The sequence below is a fragment of the Fulmarus glacialis genome, unplaced genomic scaffold (assembly GCF_000690835.1).
Source record: "Fulmarus glacialis isolate BGI_N327 unplaced genomic scaffold, ASM69083v1 scaffold10583, whole genome shotgun sequence".
NCBI classification, from domain to species: domain Eukaryota; kingdom Metazoa; phylum Chordata; class Aves; order Procellariiformes; family Procellariidae; genus Fulmarus; species Fulmarus glacialis.
This window is the reverse complement of record NW_009201052.1, coordinates 21,482-36,008: the sequence shown is the minus strand read 5'-3', so window position 1 is coordinate 36,008 and position 14,527 is coordinate 21,482. Positions and strand designations below refer to the sequence as shown.

Sequence of the window (14,527 nt, the reverse complement as noted above, 5' to 3'; positions counted from 1 at the left end):
CCGCCACTCCGTGTGAGGCGGCGGCGGCCGTGAGGCGGCGAGAGTGGAGAAGAGCCCATCGCGGGGCAGAGGCAAGAGGGATAGGGATGAAAGGTGGTTGGGCGGAGAGTAAAGAACAGGGTTAGAACACCGCGGTGCCCCTCAGCCTTTGACACCCCAGTGGCTTTCCGTCGAAACCTGTTGTGGTGGTGGTGTGGTGCGGGCCCCAATCTCCCTTGATGCTCTGAAGCAGAAACAGGTGGGCCCCCATGGTGAAAAGCCCCACATAGGAGATTCACACAAATACTGGTTTATTTCACATCTTTTTGGGCAGGGTGAAAAAAGGAGGTGAGTTTCTCTGAAAAATTGTTGTTAAATACACAACTGTGGATTAAAGATACTTGAATTGGCTAAAGCAGGTAGCTACACAGGGTGGGTGAACGCTGTGCAGGGTCATGAGGTGGCAAGATTGTTTTGCAGTGTTTGGAGGGACTGGGGAGTTCTGTTTTGTATGCTGATTTTCAGTACAAAGAAAAGTGCCTGTACGTGAGATAAAATATATGTAAATAAATACCTGTTCATCCTTGCAGTTTAAAGTTGAAGCGCTTTGTTTGGCTGCACAGAGACATGCACAGCCAGATGCTGTACCAGTACTTTCCTCCTTAAGTCATGTTCTCAACAGCCGCAGTAATTGAAAAGCAGAATGAGTCTTGAAAATTTTCGCTCATTTGAGAATAATTTTAATGCAAGAGCTTTTGGTTTTCCAATTAATAATTTGAAGAGGTTTTGTTTTTTTAAAGAAACTTTTAAGGTCTAAAAATCTTCATACTATATAGAGAAGCATCAACCACAGAAAAAGCTAGGTATTAAAAAGCAGTGTTCCTTACTTAGTAGCTTACTGTGATCACATTGTATATATCCATGTAACACGTGGTTAAAAAACTGTATTTTCAAAGCTATGGACAACTAATTAAAAAAACTCAGGTGTGTCAGACAGCTGTTAATGTTGGGGGCACTTACAGTCCTGGAAATTCAAAAGACCTTTACTGGAGTTCTCAATTTCAGTGTGTGAACTTAATTTTCAGATCTGTATTTGCCCTGGCTTGTGCAAAACCTATTGATGCTTCTAGCTGTGTTGAATTGTGTCTAGAATGAGAGGTTTGTCCACTGCTGAGTCACATCTTGCACAGTTTGGAAAACAGGGTACTTGCAGCTGAATTTTTTTTTTCTACATTCTTTCCATCTTCCAAGTAATCCTGTTGGTTTTTGAAGGTTTTTTAAAAGTGTATGTCATGTGACACTTAACTTGAAATGCTTCATACCTCTCGCTATCAGACAAAGATAACAAGAGAAGAAATATTTCAGCAAGGATTCAGTAGCTTGCTCTTTCCTGTTGTATTTGTATATTATGTCTATTGTTGATAAAGTGCTAAGGAAAAAATGATTTGATTTTGTCACTCGTGCATTTAATGATTACAACGATGCTCTTTTCCTTCTAAATAGATATTTTACTCCTTGAATATTTATAAAAATACACAGAATATATAAAAATTAGTATTACTAAAGTAATGAACAGTGGTTTTGTAAGAGGGCAGTGTATTTGTAAAACATTTACAAATACAGAAACTGCATTAGTTACATTACAGAATACAGAGGCATAGTAGCTAAAACCAAAGATAATTCAGTAAGTGAAAGTTGCCCAGGATTTTTAAAAATGGTGTGTGTGTGTGTGTGTTTGTCTGTCTAGTGTGGGATGGCTTGTAGAATCACATTGTTCTTTATGGTTTAGCACTTCTGAATTTTGGAAAATAGAATATTGGCATAGCTTTTTGGGAATACAGTACTGGATATGACAAAATACATAATAAACATTATGAAAGACGAGCAGGCAGGCACCTTAAGAAAGTGCATAATTTACTTCCTTGTTTTTCAGCAGAGTCAAGTATGTAGCTATTAGCCCTGGTATTTTTTTTTTACCCTGTTCTTAAAAACACCACTGATGAGTAACCCCTCATCACTAAAACTACCTCAAAACTAAAACAGTTTGAACTGCTTGAATATCCTTATAGGTGGAGACTGTTACAGGGGTGTCCATAACAGGTCAATGTATGCATGAAAACATATTTATCTTTGAAGTATTGTGGGAAAAGTTATGTAATAAATACAACATACCATTTTGGTAGGAAGAAAATTTCATTATGGCACCATCGGGAAGAAAGCATGGAGGAAAAGCTGGTAAGCCAGCACAGGAAGATCAAGCCATACCTGCCTATGACTTTCAGGAGGAAAGAAAAGAGCTGAGTGGATCCGAGGAAGATATTAGAGAAGGTGCTTATATGAATTTTTTTTTTTTTTTTCAATGTGAAGTTTGTAATATTTCTGACTATGGATAGAAATTAAGACACTTCCCTGTTAGCGAGTGTCTGAGCAAGCATGGTTCATAATGCTGTTTGTGACAGGTAGCCTCCTATTGTATAATTTTCATCGGTAAGAGAGGAGAACACAATAAAATAGCTCTGTATAGTGCACTATTATGTCTTAAAATTAGAGTAAGATTTTCTTATGTGATTTTGTTACCTTATTTTAATGCCATATCCTTCTATCACCTGGCTGTATATAACATGTTGGAGCGTGTCCAGAGAAGGGCAAGGAAGCTGGTGAAGGGCCTAGAGCACAAGTCTTATGAGGAGCGGCTGAGGGAATTGGGACTGTTTAGCCTGCAGAAGAGGAGGCTGAGGGGAGACCTCATCGCGCTCTACAACTACCTGAAAGGAGGTTGTAGCGAGGTGGGGGTTGGTCTCTTCTGCCAAGTAACTAGCGATAGGACGAGAGGAAATGGCCTCAAGTTGCGCCAAGGGAGGTTTAGACTGGACATTAGGAAAAATTTCTTTACTGAAAGAGTGGTCAGGCCTTGGAAGAGGCTGCCCAGGGAAGTGGTGGAGTCACCATCCCTGGAAGTATTTAAAAGACGTGTAGATGAGGCGCTTAGGGACATGGTTCAGCGGGCATGGTGGTGTTGGGTTGACGGACGGACTCGATGATCTTAGAGGTCTTTTCCAACCTTAATGATTCTATTGTAAGATCAGGGTAGAACAGAAGAAGAGCTCTGCTCGCTTGTACGGAGTGCTGAGTTGGGTGGGGTAGTTGGAGTCTTAATGCTGGCAGGGTTAAGAGTACTTCAGGAAGAATCTGAACTGAAGAAAAGAAAGAGGAAGAAGCAGAGAAAGCTGAGAAAAAAAGAAAAGAAGTCAACCAAGGGATTCTTGTTTAATTTTGAGGGAGTGTCATAAAAAAGTGGACTTTGCTTAAAAATGCAGTTCTCATTCATCACATGATAGTTTTTTGTGAAGTTTGATGTAACTCCATTTCTGGATTTTTGTCTTTCAGCAGTTATTTCTGGACTTGTTTCTCTTAATTTCTCCCCTTCTTCATTTGTTCAGACTAAATCTCCCCCCTGCCTTGTTAACAGAAATCGGACAGCCAAGGATTTTTATTTTTTGGAAAGAATATAAATATCTATTTGTGATTTTGTTTTTTTTAAAGGTCAGAGTACACAATTTCAGTACTTATTTTACAGTAAAACTAAATTCTTACAGATCGGGCTTTTTCAATTTTTAGATTATTTTTACCTTTCTGATGATTGTTATATTGTGAGTTGGGAGTAATTGTGTAGTAGCGGACAGAGAAACTAAAGCTGGTTGAGACCAGTGTAGACGAACTCAAGGCAGTGCCAGCTCAAATCTAGCCTTGCAGAATAATTCACCACCATCTGTCAACTCCAGATTCAAAGTTCTAGGAGCTGCATGTGTGACGGATGGGAACTGAGAATCATGAGACATGTTCAGAGAAGTGACATTACAGAAAAGTAATTATACTTTTAATAACTCAAATGACGCCCACAAAATATGAGATATTTTTGTAAATATTTTTGAAATTTGTATTAAGGTGAAACACCAGTAATGGACAAGCATGGCAAGAAAAGACCTTTGGTGACTACTCATGTGGTTCCAGATGATGTGGGGTAAGGTTAGGATTCCGCCCTCCCCCCGCCCCTCCAAATAAGCAAGTCTTAAATAGATACTGATTTCAGTTGTTCACTATGCTTGTCTTGCTTGTTTTTTTTTTTTTTTTTTTTTAGTATTTGATTCAAAAATCAGGTGACAGATAATGCAGTAGTGGTAGGTAAAAAGAGAAAATGCAACATTTAAAAATGAGCAATTCTGCAGTTGGTTTGTAGATCCTTCTGAACATCCATAAAAAATTGATATATTTGTGTGAGTTCTTAAAATTCTTGTTTCTTTCAAAAGATTATTTGTTTTATCCTAAATTGTTGATAATTTCATTAATATTTTTCCCTCTGATCTTAGTCGCTTGAAGATACTAACAGTACTTTAAATGATCCAGCTATTGCATGAAAAATAAATTTTTTACAAATAAATCTTATGAAATTCAATATTTATGGGCAGTGTAAATGTAATAAAAATGTGTATGTTGACATAGTTTTTAGCAAGATTATAGCTGTTGAGTTGAAGATACTTTTTTCCTTTTTTTTAACTCTTCAAAAAATAAAATTATATCCTGTAAAGAAGGTGATATAAAACCAAGATAAACATTTTCTTTACCCACCATGTCCCTTTTTGAACTCCTCAGCTATTGTACCACTGCCTTACACAGTGGTGTGATCTTAAAAGTGTTGTAAAAACAACCCTGATACTATTTGTCTTGGATTTTTTTTACTGTGCTAGTCATGCTAACTGTGATGGACTTGTTTTCATTTGATGTTCCAAATCTCTTTTGTGTTTTCTTTTTGTATAGGGAATGATCAATTTTCTTTACTGTCCTCCTTCACTCAGGACCCTTTAAATGCCTAATACTGCCTTTTTACTAGGGAATAAGTTAATAGATTCTAGTAAATTTTAAAAAAACCAGCAAATTAGTCTAAAAAAGAGACCCCTCGAAGGAGGAGAAAAGGAGTGTCATTTTTTATCTTGTAGAACAGTAGCAGCTCTGTCACTGCTTACAGGTAATAGGCACATGAATAAAATTAGTTTTAAGCATATACAACAGGTCTTACTTTAAAGTCAGAAAAGGAGCAAATAAAAATTTTAAACACTCTTTTGTAGGGGTGAAGTACAGAATATGCTGGAAAGATTTGGAGGTAAGTACATCTGCTTTCTAATAAATTAAAAAACAATTCATGTTTAAGTTGCAGAATTGGCAGTGATTCCTTACCATAAAATAACTTCCAAGATTTACATAAAATGACCAGTCTTGGTAGCATTTTTCAGCATTTCTGAAAAAAGCCAGTATTTAGAAAAAAATTATATGTAAGTAGAGCAAAGAGAAAGAAGAGAAGGGAATAACTGCATATAAAGTGAAATGTAAGTATTAGTGTAGGTAATTACAAAGGAAGAAGGGAAAGATGCACAAGTGCTTTTGATTATCAATTCCAATTTTAAGATGAGGTGTAAGAAGTAGTAATTATATTGTAGAGAAAAGTGACAATGTGAGTTAGGTGTTCTTACTCAATTTTTTGTTACAATGAGGTAGAAGAGACTCAGGATTGCAAGACTTGCGTGAGAAATTAGGGGCACGTAAATATTAATATAGGCAGCTAAATAGAACAAATAGTTCTAATTTTAGACAAGGAGTTTTGGAATTAGATTGTAGTTGCGATACAGAATGAGCTAGAGAGTAGTCTGTATTCTGCACCTTCAGAAATCTAGAGAACAGGGAATTGGTAGAAAAAAGAATTTCAGCAGTTGGGAAGAAGAGTACAAGTTTCTAGAAGAGCTAAAGAATGAGGGTAAGTAACGCCAGTCATCTAGTGATGAGAGATTTATGCACGTCACCTAGTTAGATTTAGTTTAGTCATAATCAGATCCTCAGATGGCTTTACTTAGTTAAATTTCCAGCTCAATTCTAGAGAGCTGACAGGTTAGAGAAAAAACACGTTTCACTTGTGAAGAATTTATAAAATACATCACAGTATAATAAAGCATCAAAAAGCCAAGGAAGGAAGGGAAACCATCTTAATGCCAGTATTACATACTTAATAGCTGGCTAATACTTTCATTGTATGTATAAGAAAATGCTGTACACAGTCATTACTTGCATGTAAATCTTAAGGTGAAAGAGGAGTTCAAGGAATTCCTTAATCCATGAATTAAGACTTTTTGCTGTTAAGGTACATATCAGAATGCTATTGTTGATCTAGCAATCTAGATAGGAGGAGGATTTCAATGTCAGAAAGCTAGGATTGCGTGTTATTGAAGACTCAAAAATAGGATAGAAGGAAGGAAAATGAATGAATCAGAGAGGATGCTGTCTGCTCAAAAATAATAGGTATGGCATTAGCAGGGGCAGATACCTCAGCAAATTAGAGATTTGACAGATGTTTCCTGCAATCTACAGTGAGAAGGAAAAGAAACTGCTGTATTAACCTTAGGCTGTGACTTGTTTGTTAAATCTCCAAATGTAAATTAAACAAACATACTAACTTATATTAACTTGAATACTTCTTTAAAAGTACGAAGTCTCTCTGAATTATGAAAAATAGTTTGTCATTCGCTCATTATGTTCACAGTGATAGTAATCACATACTACCTTTATTTCTGAAATCTAAGTAATTTGAATATTACTCTGAAACGTGTGGTTTTTCTAGAAAAAAAAAATTAGAAAGTGTCAGCGTAACTAAATTCCTTGAAGGTCTGGAAACTCTGTGGTGGCACTGCAGTCATGCAGCTAAACTAATGAAAATTTTGATGGTGTGACTAAAACTTCATTAGATACTAGAGAAAAGAGCAAGATGTGTGTACTCAGTCAGGTTTGTGCAAGGTATCTCTAGCTTTGAATGGAGAATTTACAGACTGTGAAATGTCCAAATACAATGTTTGAAGATACGCAGTGTGAACTGATTGGATAGTGCTTCTAGTGTTTCAAGCATATATGTGTGCTTATTGTGTGGACGGTATGTTAGAAGCGCATGTTGGACCATAATAATCAGTAGGGGAACACATGATGACAGTGTGTAAGGAACTGATTTAAAGGTACATAACGGAAGCACTGCAGCTACCCTGAGTTCAAACCACTGGACCGTTTCAGTTCACTGCGTGTGTCTGCTCAGAGCCAGTCTGACACCATACCCACTACTGTCCTGCCCAGAATGAAAGAAGTTAAAGCTGAGTCACATCATGGTAGGTCCTATTCAGTCTGGCCCCTGAGAAAGGTGGGACTTGAAGCAGATGCTAGAGTAGCTGGTGGGGTGGGCAGTGAGTAGTTGCAACTCCAGAGGCCAGGTGTTGGTTAGGGTGTATGGGGGCCTTGGGGAAGCAGCACTTACACCAGTGCCAACAGCAGATGGAGGGACACTCTAAAGACAGCAGCCAGGAGCCCAGATCACATTAGCTTCTTTCCATTAGAACACACCTCATTTGCTTCTCCAAAGTGTAACTCATCAGCATTTTTAATAAAAGGCATAATGTATCTTGGTATGCTTAATTTCTAAATATTCTTTGATTTTTAGCTGACATTAACAAGGCTCTCTTAGCTAAGAGGAAAAGATTAGAAATGTATACGAAGGCCTCTCTCAAAACCAGTAACCAGAAGATTGAACATGTTTGGAAAACACAGCAGGAGCAAAGGTAACATTTACCCTTGTTTTTCAAACCTGTGAAATAAATTCCCTTTTGCCTCACAGCATCTTCTTGCAGTTGAATAGCAAGTAGTGTATCTACTAGTTAAATACCTGCTCAGGTCCTCTGTTTCTGCTGCCTTCAATTGTGTCCACTTGGTTAAATTGACAGTAATAGCTTAGCATAGTGCTTTCTCTTTCGAATAGAAACTTAAGATTTGGAATTTTGAGAACAAGGTACCTCATAGAGCTGGTTTTACTTTTTTTAATTTTTATGGAAAACGATCTTTGATGTTATTTTTGTCTTTTAAAACGATGTTTTTATTTTTTCCACTTCAGTTGGACCTTTCTGTTTCTACTTGAAAACTGAAAAATGTTCAGTAAAATTTTTATACTATTCTGGTTAAGAAAGAAAATAATTTTCACCCTACCTAACATTCTTCTCACCTCTTAAGGCATGTTTAATTACCACATCTGATACTACACGTAGAGCAAATTAAAAAAATGAGACAGCTAAAAACTGGAAGTCAGAAATACTTGTAACTGTCTTGGTGTTTTTATATATATATATTTGAAACTTGCATTGACAAAATTTAAGTTTACATAGAGAAACTAGAGCATAATGAACTAATGAATAAGCTAATCAATTTTTCATTATAAACCCCTTGTGTTAAAGCCAAGATCTGTAGTTGGGTTAGAAAAACGTAACAATCTCAGAAAACCTGACATTGTTAGGAAGAAAAGTTGTAATTTTTTTTTAACCTGAGTTTCGTATATGAGTGCTGTCTCCTTATATGTATATAATCCACATTGACTCAGGAAGAGAGAGAGAGAGAGAGTGTGTGTGTATTCAGTTTTTCAAAACATACAGTATTCAGTTAGGGCCAGATGTCAAAATAGCCTGTTTCTTTATCTATGCCAGCTCCTTTTATTCTACTCCATGTGTGTGTTGAACCTTAGCTTTCCTTGTAATTCTTTACAGCACTGTCATACTTACAGCTAGTGTCTATTTATAGGCAGAAGCTCAATCATGAGTTTTCCCAGCAGTTCCTGACTTTGTTTCAGCAATGGGATGTAGATGTGCAGAAAGCAGAGGAGCAGGAAGAAAAACTAGCGGTGGGTTTCCAGCATGTCATGTGTTTCACGGTATTTTCACAAGGAGGGAATACTGTTGTTTAGACACTCAAGAATGCAGAAGTGTAAAAACACTTTATGTAGTTTAAATAAACATACAATTGTTTGCCTCTTAATTAAAAAAATTCATTCAAGTTTGGTGGCTCTCAAACTGTAAATGTTTAAGTTTTGGGATATATTTCAAAGTGAATTTATACACTTTATTGCAAGTGTATAAATGGCAATAAGTGATGCCCTAGACCAGCATGTGGCTTGAGAAAAGCCAAGACCATTTACGAAGAAAGATGTGTGCTGATTCTGTGCATCCATAGTCTTCGGGTTAAGGGAACAAAGGAGTAAAGGAAAGTTGTCGTCTTTCAGCATGCATTACTTAAAAATATGCCTGCATATAATAAATGTATGAGAGTTTAGACTGAAAGGGGATAGGAGCTATACAATGGAATGTAGTCACATGATATGATATTGCTGTACTCCCAGCATATTTGCAAGTTTTGCTTTTCCCTAGGCAGCACATTTCCCTGGGATACACTCGAGAACTATGTTGGATAGCAATCCTCATAGGATCTTGTAGGGATAATTCAGATTGGAAGGGACCTCAGGAGGTGTCTCAGGGCTTAATCCAGACTTCAGTCTTTTTTTCATTAATAAGAACAAGGATAACTCTCCAGGCATAGATCTAGTGAAGGCAGAATTTCTGATTTTGACAAATGACATTAGTGTTGCTGCCCAAGCGCTTTTGGTTAACTAACATGATTTTTTTTTTTTTTTTTTTTTTTTGCTTCTGCTTCAGAATATGTTTCGTCAGCAACAAAAAGTTTTTCAACAGGCAAGAATAGTTCAAAGTCAGAGACTGAAAACCATTAAGCAACTCTATGAGCAATTCTTAAAGGTACAGTAAATTTTCTTCTTAGAAGGCAGCTGATCCCTATCGCATTACTTAAGAAAGCCGTATTAATTCAACCTTTATGAAATACAGAGAATTGAGGTTCATTTAAGGAAAATAACAGCCTTGCATGAATATTCATGTTAGTATCTTTCCCTTATTTGTTAAGAACATGGCTTGTTCTCTCTATACATGCATACACATTGCATCTGTCTAATAAATGATTTAGTTAAATGTGTTCTCACAGGGATCTGATTGGCTCGCCTGTTTCCAATATTTAACCATAACCCTCAGAGCATGCTTTCTAAACAGAACACAGTTTCGTACCAGTTTAAAGGTTATATAGGTCAGTTAAATCATCAGGATTTTGTCTTAATTATTCCCCTAGATTTTTGATACGTATTTAAAAAAGTGAAACTTGACAATCTATTAAAAATACATCTTAGGTTGCAATTTACTGCTTTTATTACTGCTGGCAGGTGCATGCCTCATAATGAGAATTAGATACCAATTTTTTCTGTCATTAACCTTTCTAGCTATTGCTGCTTCATGCAAGGAAAGTGACCCTTAAAGAAACTCAATTGTAATTCCCTTAAGATCACCCAGTTAGAATTTCCCTCATCTCTTCCCAAGCAACATTCATTAGAAAGTGTTTTCCTTCCTGTAACCTGGTAAGATGGATGGTTATGTAATCAGTCCTGCTTAACTTTCCTGTTACTTTATGCATAATTTTTGTATTTGCGGGCAATACAAACACTATTTTTTTGGACAGCGCTTACAGAGCATATTGTATTTTAAACACATGGTTCATACTGATCAACTGTGGTGGTTTTGTTGTTTTTTTTTTTTAACAAAGTAGCTAACATACTAGACAGCAAACAAAAAATGATTATAAGTACAACTACTCAAATATTTGTCTTTTTGGTAAAAAAAAAAAAAATTTGCCTCTCATTTTACACTAAGAACAAAACACTTTTTTCCCAGAATTTCCTTCCCCCACTATTCTTCTAAGTAAGTTATCAGAAGTCTAAACTGTGAGAAAAATGAAAGTAAACGATTGGTTTTGTAACGAATGCAGAGGCACACCACCATAGAATCAATGAAGGGCTGAGGTTGGAAGGGACCTCTGGAGGTCGTCTGGTCCAGCCAGCAGGTGGAACAGCAGGGCTACCTAGAGTCAGCTGCCCAGGACTTACATCCAGATGGCTTTTGAATGTCTCCAAGGATAGGCAACCTGTTCCAGTGCTCAGTCACCCTCACAGTAAAAGAGTGTTTCCTGATGTTCAGAGGGAACCTCCTATGTTTTCAGTTTGTGCCCATTGCCTCTGGTCCTGTCACTGAGCACCTCAAGAGCCTGGCTCAATCTTCTTTGCACCCCCCCATTCAGGTATTTATGTATATAGATAAGATCCCCGCCCCGAGCCTTCTCTTTTCCAGGCTGAACAGTCCCAGCTCTCTCAGCCTTTCCTCGTAAGGGAAACGCTCCTGTCCCTTAATCATCTTTGTGGCCCTTCGCTGGGCTCTATCCAGTCTCTCTTCTACTGAGGAGTCTGGAACTGGACCCCGCACACCAGGTGTGGTCTCACCAGTGCTGAGTAGAGGGGAAAGATCACCTCCCTCCACCTGCTGGCAACACTTCTCCTAATGCAGCCTAGGAGACCATTAGCTGCCTTTGCTGCAAAGGCATACTGTTGGCTCATGTTCAACTGGTGTCCACCAGGACCCCCAGGTCCTTCTCTGCCAAGCTGCTTTCCAGTATATACTGCAGTATATACTGGTACTTGGGGAGGATACAAGTCTGTCAGTTTCTGACAAACGTTAATTTCTGTTCAAGTCATTTCCGAACTGGTCCCTTTTTGAAATTTCAGTTAGTTATGGTATGTTGGGTTTTTTCCCAAGTCTGGTAGCTTTGAAAAATAAATCTGAAATAGAGCAACTCTTAGTTTAAGACAGTCAAAATTTACAGAGGATATTACAGAAGCATTAATAAATAACAGCTGTTCCAAAATGTCAAAAATGTCTTCCTCAAAGATGAAAAATTGAACAGAAGGGCAAGTATTACTTTGATTTTTCTCCTCAAAGAAAATCAAAAGGTAGAAATCAAGCCTCAAATAAGCTTAACTAAATACAAGTCAAGGAGAATGCAACTACACACATACATAGAGTTAGGCATAATTGTATGTACAAAAGGGAAGACAACCAGCGAGCTTTACTTGGCTTATTTGGGGAGAAGTGTGCAAAGAGAAGGAAATGTAATGGGTTTTATAGTCATTACTTTAAGTCTCCAAGGTTGTCATAATATTAAACCCCTATCATTCCTGACGGATGTCTGTTTAATCTTTTCTTGCAGAACTTTTATCTTTATTGAAATGTAGGATAACTAGCTGAGACCTCACAGAAGCTGAGTGAAGGGGACTGTTTCCTTCACAGAGTCTATATTGTTTAAACAGGAATGTAGACTGGAGTACGAAGTCCTGTATGATTTGTCTGTCAAGTTTGCGACAAAACAAATCAATTATCAGTGACCACTGCTGCTGTAAAAATTAAATTGTACTCTGAATAATGGTTTGTTTGTTTTAAATTAACCCTTTGACATTAAACAGTTCTGAATTAAGATTATCCTTAACTTCAGAGCATGGAAGAGCTGGAGAAGACCAATGAAAATCTTCTAGCTGGTGCACAGAGCGAACTTCGCAAAGAAATGGCTATGTTGCAGAAGAAGATTATGATGGACACCGTAAGTATCAGGTCTATGAAGAAGTTAGTTAAATGCAAAAATAGATCATTCTATAAAAAAGTCATTTGACATTCATTTAATTAGCTCAAAGGAATCATATTGATATGGCATTTGTTCAGAATTATCTCCTTTTCTTGTAACAGCAACAGCAGGAGATGGCAACTGTTCGCAAGTCTCTTCAGTCCATGTTATTCTGATGGCTCAATGGAGAAACAACTTGTACCTAAGTAACATGATACAAGTATAGGCATTAGCCATAAAGAAGTATGTTAAGATTAAAATGTTTTAAAGTTCCTATTAAACGCTTTCATGGATTGTTCTAATTTTGTGTCTGATAACATTGTAAGAACGTATATTCGTAAATTTATTACTTTGGGGGGGGTGGTATAGACCCCAAACCATTTACTGTCTGTCCAATTAATCTTTAACTACTTAATACTCACTTTCAATAGCACTGGACTGTTTAAATTGTTTCACTTTTTATAATGCCAAATTGTAACAATAGGCAGAATTAATGAAAAATACATTACTCAGATTTTACATAATAACTTCAGGCCTTTAGGTACATTGTGCAAATAGAAGCATTTTTCACAAGCTACAGACTTAAGATTTTCATAGTTTCAACATTTAGTCTGCTGACATATCAGCAGCTATAAAAGTTCACAGAGTATGACATAGCTCATGTAAGATTGTTTAATGATGTGTATTACGGTAAATTAAAGTAAATTTTGTTAACTCTTTCGTTAGGCTAGGCATTGTAAAAATCTTTGTCCTACTAAGAGATTTATGAACTGCTGTAATTTGTCCAAAAAGCAGGTTTCTTTAGTTGAATGATGAGTATCACAGCTTTATATGACATCTGCTCAAGTAAGGCATAATTAAACATTATAAATTTTGGGGTATATAGTTCTTGTAGAACCACTGCTAGAAGTAATCTAGCTCATTTATTTAGTACAAGTTCTTACAAGCCTCTGAGATGGACTATTACTTTTTGCAATTCCAAATGACTAGCAATTTAGGGAGGCCTAAGTTTTAAGGATAAAGCATTTATCTTTCATGAATCTCACTACAGTAAATCAGTATAAATTAAAAAATCTGCTTAGCTTGCATGCAGTTTGTTTTTGCAAAAAACCATTACACCTGAATATCCACTCTTACAAATTAGGGAGTTCCTAACATATTTAATGCTTAGATTTAATACAATAATAGATAAAACAAAAACCATTCACACACCCACACACACAAATGTGATGTTTTCATAACAATGTATTTCAAAACCAGTCTGTACAGATTCTTCTCCTCAGCTTACTAGCGTTTTTAGTTCAGAATCAAGTCATTTGATGATGGTTCTCCAGTTCTGGGAGCCAGATTAGTGATGGCTAACTTACAGAAACTTCAGCTATTAGGTTGCAACTGAAGTTGAACAAGCAACCGGTGTGTTTTTATTCTGCATCTGCTGGGACTCAGGGAAGGAGCAAACACGAAAGTTACATTGCTAGAATGATGTATGAGGCACATGGGCCTCTGGTGGGTAACTATGCTAGTTTGTAACTGTGCTGCTGGGCCTCAGCCCTCTAAGGATATAATCAGATGATGCTATAAGATACAGTTAACAGTTTTTGTTTCCTATCTTCAATACTAGGTTACTTGTTAGTATTGCCTCATGTTTCTAGCTTTCTGACTGATTCCTGCATTAGTTTCGTATCATCCACATACCTCAACCATATCCTTAAAACTGCTTGTACCTACTAATACATGATACATTTTTGAGTATTCTCAGGAACCAAACCTTCTCACTCTAAAAAGTTGCCTGTCTTTTCATCAGGTGGTTAATTCATTGACAGTATTCACACAAACTGAAATGGCCTTTACTATCTTCTCTTCTATTTGCCTGTGGCCTGGGTTCAGGTTAAGTTCATGTGTAGATGCTGTGTCTTTCCCAGCCTCAAACAGGACTAGTTAAGATTCACTTGGAATTTATATTAGTCACTTAGAGCGCTAGTCCTTTGGCAGTAACTGTTAGTTATCCCTCAAGTGTATCAGTATATCCTTCTTAGGCAGGAGTGTGCTAGATGATGGCATTTTCTTCCCCCCAAATTTAGCAGACAACACACCATATTTAAAGTTCCTTGAACACCTCAGGAAGTCTTTTTGAATTAAT

At 37.0% G+C, this 14,527-nt stretch overlaps 1 protein-coding gene across 1 annotated transcript; it reads left to right on the top strand.

Annotated features, from left to right (window-relative positions):
• The first annotated feature begins 296 nt into the window (after window positions 1-296).
• Window positions 297-12,746, top strand: SYCP3 (synaptonemal complex protein 3). The gene is made up of 9 exons (XM_009573792.1): window positions 297-327; window positions 2,163-2,307; window positions 3,925-4,000; window positions 5,103-5,137; window positions 7,505-7,622; window positions 8,629-8,728; window positions 9,537-9,635; window positions 12,262-12,366; window positions 12,510-12,746. Exons 2-9 carry the CDS (start codon window positions 2,178-2,180, stop codon window positions 12,561-12,563), a joined length of 717 nt encoding a protein of 238 aa, XP_009572087.1. The 5' UTR covers window positions 297-327; window positions 2,163-2,177; the 3' UTR covers window positions 12,564-12,746.
• The last annotated feature ends 1,781 nt before the right edge of the window (window positions 12,747-14,527 follow it).